Source organism: Oncorhynchus nerka, linkage group LG14, assembly GCF_034236695.1.
Source record: "Oncorhynchus nerka isolate Pitt River linkage group LG14, Oner_Uvic_2.0, whole genome shotgun sequence".
NCBI classification, from domain to species: Eukaryota; Metazoa; Chordata; class Actinopteri; order Salmoniformes; family Salmonidae; genus Oncorhynchus; species Oncorhynchus nerka.
Window position 1 is genome coordinate 64042368 of NC_088409.1, and position 16158 is coordinate 64058525.

The 16158-nt window shown below is 39.9% G+C and overlaps 1 protein-coding gene across 1 annotated transcript in view; it reads left to right on the forward strand.

Moving 5' to 3' along the window:
* LOC115116804 (delta and Notch-like epidermal growth factor-related receptor) overlaps positions 1–16158 on the forward strand; it is a 105112-nt gene that overhangs the window by 58798 nt on the left and 30156 nt on the right. Inside the window, exons 2-3 of the mRNA XM_065000271.1 lie at positions 13061–13363; positions 13629–13726. Of these exons, the coding sequence (XP_064856343.1) occupies positions 13061–13363; positions 13629–13726 (401 nt within the window). The remainder of the gene's footprint in view (positions 1–13060; positions 13364–13628; positions 13727–16158) is intronic.

The window sequence follows — 16158 nt, forward strand, 5'->3', positions numbered from 1 at the left end:
AGAACTAGAACCCTCACAGTACTGTACAGTAATGATGATTATACTATACATGTTGATGAGAACTAGAACCCTCACAGTACTGTACAGTAATGATGATTATACATGTTGATGAGAACTAGAACCCTCACAGTACTGTACAGTAATGATGATTATACTATACATGTTGATGAGAACTAGAACCCTCACAGTACTGTACAGTAATGATGATTATACTATACATGTTGATGAGAACTAGAACCCTCACAGTACTGTACAGTAATGATGATTATACATGTTGATGAGAACTAGAACCCTCACAGTACTGTACAGTAATGATGATTATACATGTATGAGAACTAGAACCCTCACAGTACTGTACAGTAATGATGATTATACATGTTGATGAGAACTAGAACCCTCACAGTACTGTACAGTATGAGTGATTATACTATACATGTTGATGAGAACTAGAACCCTCACAGTACTGTACAGTATGAGTGATTATACTATACATGTTGATGAGAACTAGAACCCTCACAGTACTGTACAGTAATGATGATTATACTATACATGTTGATGAGAACTAGAACCCTCACAGTACTGTACAGTAATGATGATTATACTATACATGTTGATGAGAACTAGAACCCTCACAGTACTGTACAGTAATGGTGATTATACTATACATGTTGATGAGAACTAGAACCCTCACAGTACTGTACAGTAATGATGATTATACATGTTGATGAGAACTAGAACCCTGTACTTACAGTAATGATGATTATACATGTTGATGAGAACTAGAACCCTCACAGTACTGTACAGTAATGATGATTATACATGTTGATGAGAACTAGAACCCTCACACTACTGTACAGTAATGATGATTATACTATACATGTTGATGAGAACTAGAACCCTTACTGTACAGTAATGATGATTATACATGTTGATGAGAACTAGAACCCTCACAGTACTGTACAGTAATGATGATTATACTATACATGTTGATGAGAACTAGAACCCTCACAGTACTGTACAGTAATGATGATTATACATGTTGATGAGAACTAGAACCCTCACAGTACTGTACAGTAATGATTATACTATACATGTTGATGAGAACTAGAACCCTCACAGTACTGTACAGTAATGATGATTATACATGTTGATGAGAACTAGAACCCTCACAGTACTGTACAGTATGAGTGATTATACTATACATGTTGATGAGAACTAGAACCCTCACAGTACTGTACAGTAATGATGATTATAGTATACATGTTGATGAGAACTAGAACCCTCACAGTACTGTACTGTATGATGATTATACTATACATGTTGATGAGAACTAGAACCCTCACAGTACTGTACAGTAATGATGATTATACTATACATGTTGATGAGAACTAGAACCCTCACAGTACTGTACAGTATGATGATTATACTATACATGTTGATGAGAACTAGAACCCTCACAGTACTGTACAGTAATGATGATTATACATGTTGATGAGAACTAGAACCCTCACAGTACTGTACAGATGATGATTATACATGTTGATGAGAACTAGAACCCTACAGTACTGTACAGTAATGATGATTATACATGTTGATGAGAACTAGAACCCTCACAGTACTGTACAGTAATGATGATTATACATGTTGATGAGAACTAGAACCCTCACAGTACTGTACAGTAATGATGATTATACATGTTGATGAGAACTGATTATACAGTATGACATGTTGATGAGAACTAGAACCCTCACAGTACTGTACAGTAATGATGATTATACATGTTGATGAGAACTAGAACCCTCACAGTACTGTACAGTATGAGTGATTATACTATACATGTTGATGAGAACTAGAACCCTCACAGTACTGCACAGTATGAGTGATTATACTCTACATGTTGATGAGAACTAGAACCCTCACAGTACTGCACAGTATGAGTGATTATACTCTACATGTTGATGAGAACTAGAACCCTCACAGTACTGGACAGTAATGATGATTATACTCTACATGTTGATGAGAACTAGAACCCTCACAGTACTGGACAGTAATGATGATTATACTATACATGTTGATGAGAACTAGAACCCTCACAGTACTGTACAGTAATGATGATTATACATGTTGATGAGAACTAGAACCCTCACAGTACTGTACAGTAATGATGATTATACTATACATGTTGATGAGAACTAGAACCCTCACAGTACTGTACAGTAATGATGATTATACTATACATGTTGATGAGAACTAGAACCCTCACAGTACTGTACAGTAATGATGATTATACTGTACATGTTGATGAGAACTAGAACCCTCACAGTACTGTACAGTAATGATGATTATACTATACATGTTGATGAGAACTAGAACCCTCACAGTACTGGACAGTAATGATGATTATACTATACATGTTGATGAGAACTAGAACCCTCACAGTACTGTACAGTAATGATGATTATACATGTTGATGAGAACTAGAACCCTCACAGTACTGTACAGTAATGATGATTATACTATACATGTTGATGAGAACTAGAACCCTCACAGTACTGTACAGTAATGATGATTATACTATACATGTTGATGAGAACTAGAACCCTCACAGTACTGTACAGTATGAGTGATTATACTATACATGTTGATGAGAACTAGAACCCTCACAGTACTGTACAGTAATGATGATTATACATGTTGATGAGAACTAGAACCCTCACAGTACTGTACAGTATGAGTGATTATACTATACATGTTGATGAGAACTAGAACCCTCACAGTACTGTACAGTAATGGTGATTATAGTATACATGTTGATGAGAACTAGAACCCTCACAGTACTGTACTGTATGAGTGATTATACTATACATGTTGATGAGAACTAGAACCCTCACAGTACTGTACAGTAATGATGATTATACTATACATGTTGATGAGAACTAGAACCCTCACAGTACTGTACAGTATGAGTGATTATACTATACATGTTGATGAGAACTAGAACCCTCACAGTACTGTACAGTAATGATGATTATACTATACATGTTGATGAGAACTAGAACCCTCACAGTACTGTACAGTAATGATGATTATACTATACATGTTGATGAGAACTAGAACCCTCACAGTACTGTACAGTAATGATGATTATACATGTTGATGAGAACTAGAACCCTCACAGTACTGTACAGTAATGATGATTATACTATACATGTTGATGAGAACTAGAACCCTCACAGTACTGTACAGTAATGATGATTATACATGTTGATGAGAACTAGAACCCTCACAGTACTGTACAGTAATGATGATTATACTATACATGTTGATGAGAACTAGAACCCTCACAGTACTGTACAGTAATGATGATTATACATGTTGATGAGAACTAGAACCCTCACAGTACTGTACAGTAATGATGATTATACTATACATGTTGATGAGAACTAGAACCCTCACAGTACTGTACAGTAATGATGATTATACATGTTGATGAGAACTAGAACCCTCACAGTACTGTACAGTAATGATGATTATACTATACATGTTGATGAGAACTAGAACCCTCACAGTACTGTACAGTAATGATGATTATACATGTTGATGAGAACTAGAACCCTCACAGTACTGTACAGTAATGATGATTATACATGTTGATGAGAACTAGAACCCTCACAGTACTGTACAGTAATGATGATTATACATGTTGATGAGAACTAGAACCCTCACAGTACTGTACAGTAATGATGATTATACATGTTGATGAGAACTAGAACCCTCACAGTACTGTACAGTAATGATGATTATACATGTTGATGAGAACTAGAACCCTCACAGTACTGTACAGTATGAGTGATTATACTATACATGTTGATGAGAACTAGAACCCTCACAGTACTGCACAGTATGAGTGATTATACTCTACATGTTGATGAGAACTAGAACCCTCACAGTACTGCACAGTATGAGTGATTATACTCTACATGTTGATGAGAACTAGAACCCTCACAGTACTGGACAGTAATGATGATTATACTCTACATGTTGATGAGAACTAGAACCCTCACAGTACTGGACAGTAATGATGATTATACTATACATGTTGATGAGAACTAGAACCCTCACAGTACTGATGATTATACAGTATGAGAACTGAACCCTTATACAGTATGATGATTATACATGTTGATGAGAACTAGAACCCTCACAGTACTGTACAGTAATGATGATTATACTATACATGTTGATGAGAACTAGAACCCTCACAGTACTGTACAGTAATGATGATTATATTATACATGTTGATGAGAACTAGAACCCTCACAGTACTGTACAGTAATGATGATTATACTACATGTTGATGAGAACTAGAACCCTCACAGTACTGTACAGTAATGATGATTATACTATACATGTTGATGAGAACTAGAACCCTCACAGTACTGTACAGTAATGATGATTATACTGTACATGTTGATGAGAACTAGAACCCTCACAGTACTGTACAGTAATGATGATTATACATGTTGATGAGAACTAGAACCCTCACAGTACTGTACAGTAATGATGATTATACTATACATGTTGATGAGAACTAGAACCCTCACAGTACTGGACAGTAATGATGATTATACTGTACATGTTGATGAGAACTAGAACCCTCACAGTACTGATATATGATTATACTATACATGTTGATGAGAACTAGAACCCTCACAGTACTGTACAGTAATGATGATTATACATGTTGATGAGAACTAGAACCTCACAGTACTGTACAGTATGAGTGATTATACTATACATGTTGATGAGAACTAGAACCCTCACAGTACTGTACAGTAATGATGATTATACTATACATGTTGATGAGAACTAGAACCCTCACAGTACTGTACAGTAATGATGATTATACTATACATGTTGATGAGAACTAGAACCCTCACAGTACTGTACAGTAATGATGATTATACTATACATGTTGATGAGAACTAGAACCCTCACAGTACTGTACAGTAATGATTATACTATACATGTTGATGAGAACTAGAACCCTCACAGTACTGTACAGTAATGATGATTATACATGTTGATGAGAACTAGAACCCTCACAGTACTGTACAGTAATGATGATTATACATGTTGATGAGAACTAGAACCCTCACAGTACTGTACAGTAATGATGATTATACATGTTGATGAGAACTAGAACCCTCACAGTACTGTACAGTATGAGTGATTATACTATACATGTTGATGAGAACTAGAACCCTCACAGTACTGTACAGTATGAGTGATTATACTATACATGTTGATGAGAACTAGAACCCTCACAGTACTGCACAGTATGAGTGATTATACTCTACATGTTGATGAGAACTAGAACCCTCACAGTACTGGACAGTAATGATGATTATACTCTACATGTTGATGAGAACTAGAACCCTCACAGTACTGGACAGTAATGATGATTATACTATACATGTTGATGAGAACTAGAACCCTCACAGTACTGTACAGTAATGATGATTATACTGTACATGTTGATGAGAACTAGAACCCTCACAGTACTGGACAGTAATGATGATTATACTCTACATGTTGATGAGAACTAGAACCCTCACAGTACTGGACAGTAATGATGATTATACTATACATGTTGATGAGAACTAGAACCCTCACAGTACTGGACAGTAATGATGATTATACTGTACATGTTGATGAGAACTAGAACCCTCACAGTACTGGACAGTAATGATGATTATACTCTACATGTTGATGAGAACTAGAACCCTCACAGTACTGGACAGTAATGATGATTATACTATACATGTTGATGAGAACTAGAACCCTCACAGTACTGGACAGTAATGATGATTATACTGTACATGTTGATGAGAACTAGAACCCTCACAGTACTGTACAGTAATGATGATTATACATGTTGATGAGAACTAGAACCCTCACAGTACTGTACAGTAATGATGATTATACTATACATGTTGATGAGAACTAGAACCCTCACAGTACTGTACAGTAATGATGATTATACTATACATGTTGATGAGAACTAGAACCCTCACAGTACTGTACAGTATGAGTGATTATACTATACATGTTGATGAGAACTAGAACCCTCACAGTACTGTACAGTAATGATGATTATACATGTTGATGAGAACTAGAACCCTCACAGTACTGTACAGTAATGTTGATTATACTATACATGTTGATGAGAACTAGAACCCTCACAGTACTGTACAGTAATGATGATTATACATGTTGATGAGAACTAGAACCCTCACAGTACTGTACAGTATGAGTGATTATACTATACATGTTGATGAGAACTAGAACCCTCACAGTACTGTACAGTAATGATGATTATACTATACATGTTGATGAGAACTAGAACCCACAGTACTGTACATGTTGATGAGAACTAGAACCCTCACAGTACTGTACAGTAATGATGATTATACATGTTGATGAGAACTAGAACCCTCACAGTACTGTACAGTAATGATGATTATACATGTTGATGAGAACTAGAACCCTCACAGTACTGTACAGTAATGATGATTATACATGTTGATGAGAACTAGAACCCTCACAGTACTGTACAGTATGAGTGATTATACTATACATGTTGATGAGAACTAGAACCCTCACAGTACTGTACAGTATGAGTGATTATACTCTACATGTTGATGAGAACTAGAACCCTCACAGTACTGCACAGTATGAGTGATTATACTCTACATGTTGATGAGAACTAGAACCCTCACAGTACTGGACAGTAATGATGATTATACTCTACATGTTGATGAGAACTAGAACCCTCACAGTACTGGACAGTAATGATGATTATACTATACATGTTGATGAGAACTAGAACCCTCACAATACTGTACAGTAATGATGATTATACATGTTGATGAGAACTAGAACCCTCACAGTACTGTACAGTAATGATGATTATACATGTTGATGAGAACTAGAACCCTCACAGTACTGTACAGTAATGATGATTATACATGTTGATGAGAACTAGAACCCTCACAGTACTGTACAGTAATGATGATTATACATGTTGATGAGAACTAGAACCCTCACAGTACTGTACAGTAATGATGATTATACATGTTGATGAGAACTAGAACCCTCACAGTACTGTACAGTAATGATGATTATACATGTTGATGAGAACTAGAACCCTCACAGTACTGTACAGTATGAGTGATTATACTATACATGTTGATGAGAACTAGAACCCTCACAGTACTGGACAGTAATGATGATTATACATGTTGATGAGAACTAGAACCCTCACAGTACTGTACAGTAATGATGATTATACACATGTTGATGAGAACTAGAACCCTCACAGTACTGTACAGTAATGATTATTATACATGTTGATGAGAACTAGAACCCTCACAGTACTGTACAGTAATGATGATTATACATGTTGATGAGAACTAGAACCCTCACAGTACTGTACAGTATGAGTGATTATACTATACATGTTGATGAGAACTAGAACCCTCACAGTACTGTACAGTATGAGTGATTATACTATACATGTTGATGAGAACTAGAACCCTCACAGTACTGTACAGTATGAGTGATTATACTATACATGTTGATGAGAACTAGAACCCTCACAGTACTGTACAGTAATGATGATTATACTATACATGTTGATGAGAACTAGAACCCTCCAGTACTGTACAGTAATGATGATTATACTATACATGTTGATGAGAACTAGAACCCTCACAGTACTGTACAGTAATGATGATTATACATGTTGATGAGAACTAGAACCCTCACAGTACTGTACAGTAATGATGATTATACATGTTGATGAGAACTAGAACCCTCACAGTACTGTACAGTAATGATGATTATACATGTTGATGAGAACTAGAACCCTCACAGTACTGTACAGTAATGATGATTATACATGTTGATGAGAACTAGAACCCTCACAGTACTGTACAGTAATGATGATTATACATGTTGATGAGAACTAGAACCCTCACAGTACTGTACAGTAATGATGATTATACATGTTGATGAGAACTAGAACCCTCACAGTACTGTACAGTATGAGTGATTATACTATACATGTTGATGAGAACTAGAACCCTCACAGTACTGCACAGTATGAGTGATTATACTCTACATGTTGATGAGAACTAGAACCCTCACAGTACTGCACAGTATGAGTGATTATACTCTACATGTTGATGAGAACTAGAACCCTCACAGTACTGGACAGTAATGATGATTATACTCTACATGTTGATGAGAACTAGAACCCTCACAGTACTGGACAGTAATGATGATTATACTATACATGTTGATGAGAACTAGAACCCTCACAGTACTGGACAGTAATGATGATTATACTGTACATGTTGATGAGAACTAGAACCCTCACAGTACTGGACAGTAATGATGATTATACTCTACATGTTGATGAGAACTAGAACCCTCACAGTACTGGACAGTAATGATGATTATACTATACATGTTGATGAGAACTAGAACCCTCACAGTACTGGACAGTAATGATGATTATACTGTACATGTTGATGAGAACTAGAACCCTGTACTGGACAGTAATGATGATTATACTACATGTTGATGAGAACTAGAACCTCACAGTACTGGACAGTAATGATGATTATACTATACATGTTGATGAGAACTAGAACCCTCACAGTACTGTACAGTAATGATGATTATACATGTTGATGAGAACTAGAACCCTCACAGTACTGTACAGTAATGATGATTATACTATACATGTTGATGAGAACTAGAACCCTCACAGTACTGTACAGTAATGATGATTATACTATACATGTTGATGAGAACTAGAACCCTCACAGTACTGTACAGTAATGATGATTATACATGTTGATGAGAACTAGAACCCTCACAGTACTGTACAGTAATGATGATTATACATGTTGATGAGAACTAGAACCCTCACAGTACTGTACAGTAATGATGATTATACATGTTGATGAGAACTAAACCCTGATGATTATTATACATGTTGATGAGAACTAGAACCCTCACAGTACTGTACAGTATGAGTGATTATACTATACATGTTGATGAGAACTAGAACCCTCACAGTACTGGACAGTAATGATGATTATACATGTTGATGAGAACTAGAACCCTCACAGTACTGTACAGTAATGATGATTATACTCTACATGTTGATGAGAACTAGAACCCTCACAGTACTGGACAGTAATGATGATTATACTGTACATGTTGATGAGAACTAGAACCCTCACAGTACTGTACAGTAATGATGATTATACATGTTGATGAGAACTAGAACCCTCACAGTACTGTACAGTAATGATGATTATACATGTTGATGAGAACTAGAACCCTCACAGTACTGTACAGTATGAGTGATTATACTATACATGTTGATGAGAACTAGAACCCTCACAGTACTGTACAGTAATGATGATTATACTATACATGTTGATGAGAACTAGAACCCTCACAGTACTGTACTGTATGAGTGATTATACTGTTGATGAGAACTAGAACCCTCACAGTACTGATTATGACTGATTATACTACATGTTGATGAGAACTAGAACCCTCACAGTACTGTACAGTAATGATGATTATACTGTACATGTTGATGAGAACTAGAACCCTCACAGTACTGGACAGTAATGATGATTATACTGTACATGTTGATGAGAACTATGTACTGACAGTGAGAATACTACATGTTGATGAGAACTAGAACCCTCACAGTACTGGACAGTAATGATGATTATACATGTTGATGAGAACTAGAACCCTCACAGTACTGGACAGTAATGATGATTATACTATACATGTTGATGAGAACTAGAACCCTCACAGTACTGGACAGTAATGATGATTATACTGTACATGTTGATGAGAACTAGAACCCTCACAGTACTGGACAGTAATGATGATTATACTGTACATGTTGATGAGAACTAGAACCCTCACAGTACTGGACAGTAATGATGATCATACATGTTTTTATGTAATTATTATTGCAGCCCTGGAGTTTCTAGAATTCGTTCTACTTTCTATTTTTCACAATTAAATGCGAAGATATAGAAAAAAGAAAGGCTATTGAAGCACATTTCTGATTCATTCTTGTGACATATACTTTAGTACAGTCAAAGTCAAAAGGTGTTATTCTTATTCTGTAATGAAATACTGATTTATGTGAAATCATTCAAACTTCAAGGAGAAGTTCCTCATTTATGTAATGCTCCCTGTTAGTGTGTTTTAGATCAGTGTGTTATGACTGACAATGTATGCTTTCTGAGTGAGAATTGTTAACAGTGTTCTGGTCGAACAAGCTTATTTTGAGACATGAAGTGTTTTGGTGGTTTGAGTGAGTTTTGGAGGTGAGATGAACTGTTTGGCCAAGATGCATGTTGGTAATGCAGACCGTGTGAAGAGTTTTGAAGAAGTGGCTTCAGTATTGACCGATGCTTGCTAGCAATTGAAGAAAACTGTAAGTGATATCCGTATCGCCGTAGACTACACCACTGCTATCATCCTTACCTCCCAAGCTTTATATTACAAGTTGGATCCTCTTTGGATACCGACAGCAGGTACTTTTGGAAGACATTGCTTGGACTGTAGCCTACAGCAGCCTTTTCCCGCGATCCATCAAACACGTTTGGTGTTTCGTCATAGTGGTCTCTGATTTGTGGTCAGACTCGCTCAGGTGGAACAAACTTAAAACGTGCGCCTTCCTTCAATTCTGATTCAAATGTCATTGAGAAAACAGAAGTGTCAAGGATTTTTTCTCTCTCTCTCGCAAACATCTTTCTGAATGTAAAAATCATCTGTATTTTCAAAAGTATCTTAATCTGATTACAATAATGATTGCTGGTAACGTAACAGATTACAGGTATCGTTTTTGTTTTTGGGTGTAATCTGTTACTCCACCACCCCTGCAAATGAATATGACCAACGTGTCCTGGACTGGAGTCAACATGGCTTAGCTTCAGCTTCTCTCACCTTCAAATGCTTTTGTCAGAGCTTTTTTATTTATCTCTTCAGACCTTTTTTATTCTCTCTCCAAATATGGTGAATTATTAATGGAATAAATAAAGCAGCATGAAAGAGAGACTGTCCTGGTCCAGTCAAGTCATGTGTGTGCGTGAGGAACCTGGAGCCTCCGGTGATTGAGTATTTGTTTGTGACTGCATTAATGTGTCTTTTGTTGTGGCCTTTACATACAACAACAAAGCTAGAATGTGAGAAATGGACATATTGGCAACAGGCTTTAGCAAGTAGAGATGGTGAAAAGCAAAGGAGACAGGATGACCAAACAATATACGCACGTCAGCTACTACAGCGACTGAAATGACTAATTGCAGTTAGTTTCAGAGTGGGTGGCAAGGAATAATTTAGCCCTAAATATTTCTAAAACTAAAAGCATTGTATTTGGGACAAAACACTCACTAAAACCTAAACCTCAACTAAATCTTGTAATAAATCATGTGGAAATTGAGCAAATTGAGATGACTAAACTGCTTGGAATTACCCTGGATTGTAAACTGTCATGGTCAAAACATGTTGATACATTAGTAGCTAAGATGGGGAGAAGTCTGTCCATAATAAAGCGATGTTCTGCCTTTTTAACAGCACTATCAACAAGACAGGTTCCACAGGTACTAGTTTTGTCACACCTTGACTACTGTTCAGTCGTGTGGTCAGGTGCCACAAAGGACTTAGGAAAATTGCAATTGGCTCAGAACAGGGCAGCACGGCTGGCCCTTGGATGCACACAGAGAGCTAATATTAATAATATGCATGTCAATCTCTCCTGGCTCAAAGTGGAGGAGACTTCATCATTACTTGTATTTATGAGAGGTATTGACATGTTGAATGCACCGAGCTATCAGTCGAAACTACTGGCACACAGCTCGGACACCCATTCATACCCCACAAGAGGTCTCTTCACAGTCCCCAAGTCCAGAACAGACTATGGGAGGCATCAAGTAACTGATGCAAGCAGTCAAATTTGATTTAAGAAACAGCAGGGACTGTGAAGCAACACACACACACACACACACACACACACACACACACACACACACACACACACACACACACACATACTAGCCCAACGCTCTAACCACTAGGCTACCCTGCCGCCCCATATGCACTATACACACACACACACACACACACACACACACACACACACACACACACACACACACACACACACACACACGCACGCACACACACACACACACACACACACACACACACACACACACACACACACACACACACACACACACACACACACACACACACACATACTAGCCCAACACTCTAGCCACTAGGCTACCCTGCCGCCCCATATGCACTATACACACACATACACATGGATTCAGTACTGTAGATATGTGGTAGTGGTGGAGTAGGGGCCTGAGGGCACACAGTGTGTTGTGAAATCTGTGAATGTATTGTAATGTTTTAGAATGGAAGAGTAGCTGCTACCTTGGCAGCTACTACCTACCTATAATAAATACAAATAGAAGAAAGTGAGATTTGAGAGTTTAGGCTGATAGTTCCGCCCCTTGTGAACCAGTTTAGACTGAGTCCCTTACATTATATAAATATAGAACTGCCGTATAACACTTTCTGCTACTGTTGGTTTTGCAGCCTGAGCAGGAAAAGTTGTAATAAACATCCAGGTGTTAATAATGGACAAAGGGAGAATCCCCTGAGCCAATGGAATGGTGATGGCCGTTACAGAATAGTGAGGATACAGGCTGTCTCAAATGACACCCTATTCCCCATGTAGTGTACTACTTTTTTTTAACCAGATGTAGTGGTTGTAAAGGGTGTAGTTAGCGGACAGTAAGGAGCTCTGGACAAAAGGAGTGCACTATGGAGGAAAAGTGGTCATTTGTGATGCATCCATAATATACAGAGGTTTATGTACAACGAATATTGAGTCTGAAATGTTCAGTCATTTTCCCTCTCCTCTTTGTGTTGTCAGTTTTTCACAGACCCCTGTGCCAGCAGCCCCTGTTTCCATGGCAACTGTAGCCGCAGTGGTGAGGGCGAGGCTTACACCTGCGAGTGCAGCGAGGGGTACAAGGGGGAGAAGTGTGAGCAAGCCACCTTGGACCTGCTGCCTGTCTCCAATTGGGACCCTGCCACACCCGCCATGCCCACAACCGCCCCTCAGCCCTCCCAGCCAACCATGGTGTCCACTACAACGCAGGCCCCTCCCACGCTGCAGCCGTGGCAGCCTAAGGCTGGACAGAGACTCTTGGTGGTGCAGTGGGAGAAAGAACAGGTCAGAGATGAATGCTACATGTACTCTATTAGTCACAACAGACCAGCTGATCAGCTAGCTAGGTTCAGAGTTCACATAACTTCTTTATTTGTCCTACAAAAGAATGACATTTAGCCTCTTTCTGCCTCGTGTGTGTATTTTCATGTGTATGTTTGTATGTGTGTGTGTGTGTGTGTGTTTCTGTGATTGTGTATGTGTGTCTCTGTGTGTCCGTGCATGTGTGTGTTTTTGTGTGTGTGTGTGTGTGTGTGTGTTCCTGTTGCAGGTGACAGAGGGACTGCATTGTGTGAGTCCTGAGCTGTGTGAGCTGACCTCTGGAACTCTGACTCTCTCTCTAGAGGTGCCCGAGGAGACTGCCATCAAGTAAGAGTACTGGTACCATCCTGTGTGTGAGTGCGTGTCTCTGTGTGTGTATATATGTTTGTGTGTGTGTGTGTTTACATAGTGCTCTCCCTCTCTCCCCTGTGTGCTCCAAATCTCCCTTTCCCTCTCTTCCTCCCACCCCTGTTTATCCTAACCTCTTCCTCTCTCTCCTGTTTATCCTAACCTCTCCCTCCCTCCCCTGTTTATCCTAACCTCTCCCTCTCTCTCCTGTTTATCCTAACCTCTCCCTTTCTCCCCTGTTTATCCTAACCTCTCCCTCTCTCTCCTGTTTATCCTAACCTCTCCCTCTCTCTCCTGTTTATCCTAACCTCTCCCTCTCTCTCCTGTTTATCCTAACCTCTCCCTCCCTCTCCTGTTTATCCTAACCTCTCCCTCCCTCCCCTGTTTATCCTAACCTCTCCCTCTCTCTCCTGTTTATCCTAACCTCTCCCTCTCTCTCCTGTTTATCCTAACCTCTCCCTCCCTCTCCTGTTTATCCTAACCTCTCCCTCCCTCCCCTGTTTATCCTAACCTCTCCCTCTCTCTCCTGTTTATCCTAACATCTCCCTCTCTCTCCTGTTTATTCTAACCTCTCCCTCCCTCCCCTGTTTATCCTAACCTCTCCCTCTCTCTTCTGTTTATCCTAACCTCTCCCTCCCTCTCCTGTTTATCCTAACCTCTCCCTCTCTCTCCTGTTTATCCTAACCTCTCCCTCTCTCCTGTTTATCCTAACCTCTCCCTCCCTCCCCTGTTTATCCTAACCTCTCCCTCCCTCCCCTGTTTATCCTAACATCTCCCTCTCTCACCTGTTCATCCTAACATCTCCTCTCTCACCTGTTCATCCTCCTGTTTCTCCTGTTTATCCTAACCTCTCCCTCCCTCCCCTGTTTATCCTAAGATCTCCCTCTCTCACCTGTTCATCCTAACCTCTCCCTCTCTCTCCTGTTTATCCTAACCTCTCCCGCTCTCTCCTGTTTATCCTAACCTCTCCCTCCCTCCCCTGTTTATCCTAACCTCTCCCTCTCTCTCCTGTTTATCCTAACCTCTCCCTCTCTCTCCTGTTTATCCTAACCTCTCCCTCCCTCCCCTGTTTATCCTAACCTCTCCCTCCCTCCCCTGTTTATCCTAACATCTCCCTCTCTCACCTGTTCATCCTAACCTCTCCCTCTCTCCTGTTTATCCTAACCTCTCCCTCCCTCCCCTGTTTATCCTAACATCTCCCTCTCTCACCTGTTCATCCTAACCTCTCCCTCTCTCTTCTGTTTATCCTAACCTCTCCCTCTCTCTTCTGTTTATCCTAACCTCTCCCTCCCTCCCCTGTTTATCCTAACCTCTCCCTCCCTCTCCTGTTTATCCTAACCTCTCCCTCCATCCCCTGTTTATCCTAACCTCTCCCTCCCTCCCCTGTTTATCCTAACCTCTCCCTCCCTCTCCTGTTTATCCTAACCTCTCCCTCCCTCCCCTGTTTATCCTAACCTCTCCCTCCCTCCCCTGTTTATCCTAACCTCTCCCTCCCTCCCCTGTTTATCCTAACCTCTCCCTCCCTCTCCTGTTTATCCTAACCTCTCCCTCCCTCCCCTGTTTATCCCAACCTCTCCCTCCCTCTCCTGTTTATCCTAACCTCTCCCTCTCTCTCCTGTTTATCCTAACCTCTCCCTCTCTCTCCTGTTTATCCTAACCTCTCCCTCTCTCTCCTGTTTATCCTAACCTCTCCCTCCCTCCCCTGTTTATCCTAACCTCTCCCTCCCTCCCCCTGTTTATCCTAACCTCTCCCTCTCTCTCCTGTTTATCCTAACCTCTCCCTCCCTCCCCTGTTTATCCTAACCTCTCCCTCTCTCTCCTGTTTATCCTAACCTCTCCCTCCCTCCCCTGTTTATCCCAACCTCTCCCTCTCTCTCCTGTTTATCCTAACCTCTCCCTCCCTCCCCTGTTTATCCTAACCTCTCCCCCTCCCCTGTTTATCCTAACCTCTCCCTCCCTCCCCTGTTTATCCTAACCTCTCCCTCTCTCCCTGTTTATCCTAACCTCTCCCTCCCTCTCCTGTTTATCCTAACCTCTCCCTCCCTCCCCTGTTTATCCTAACCTCTCCCTCCCTCCCCTGTTTATCCTAACCTGTCCCTCTCTCTTCTGTTTATCCTAACCTCTCCCTCCCTCTCCTGTTTATCCTAACCTCTCCCTCTCTCTCCTGTTTATTCTAACCTCTCCCTCCCTCCCCTGTTTATCCTAACCTCTCCCTCTCTCTTCTGTTTATCCTAACCTCTCCCTCCCTCTCCTGTTTATCCTAACCTCTCCCTCTCTCTCCTGTTTATCCTAACCTCTCCCTCTCTCCTGTTTATCCTAACCTCTCCCTCCCTCCCCTGTTTATCCTAACCTCTCCCTCCCTCCCCTGTTTATCCTAACATCTCCCTCTCTCACCTGTTCATCCTAACCTC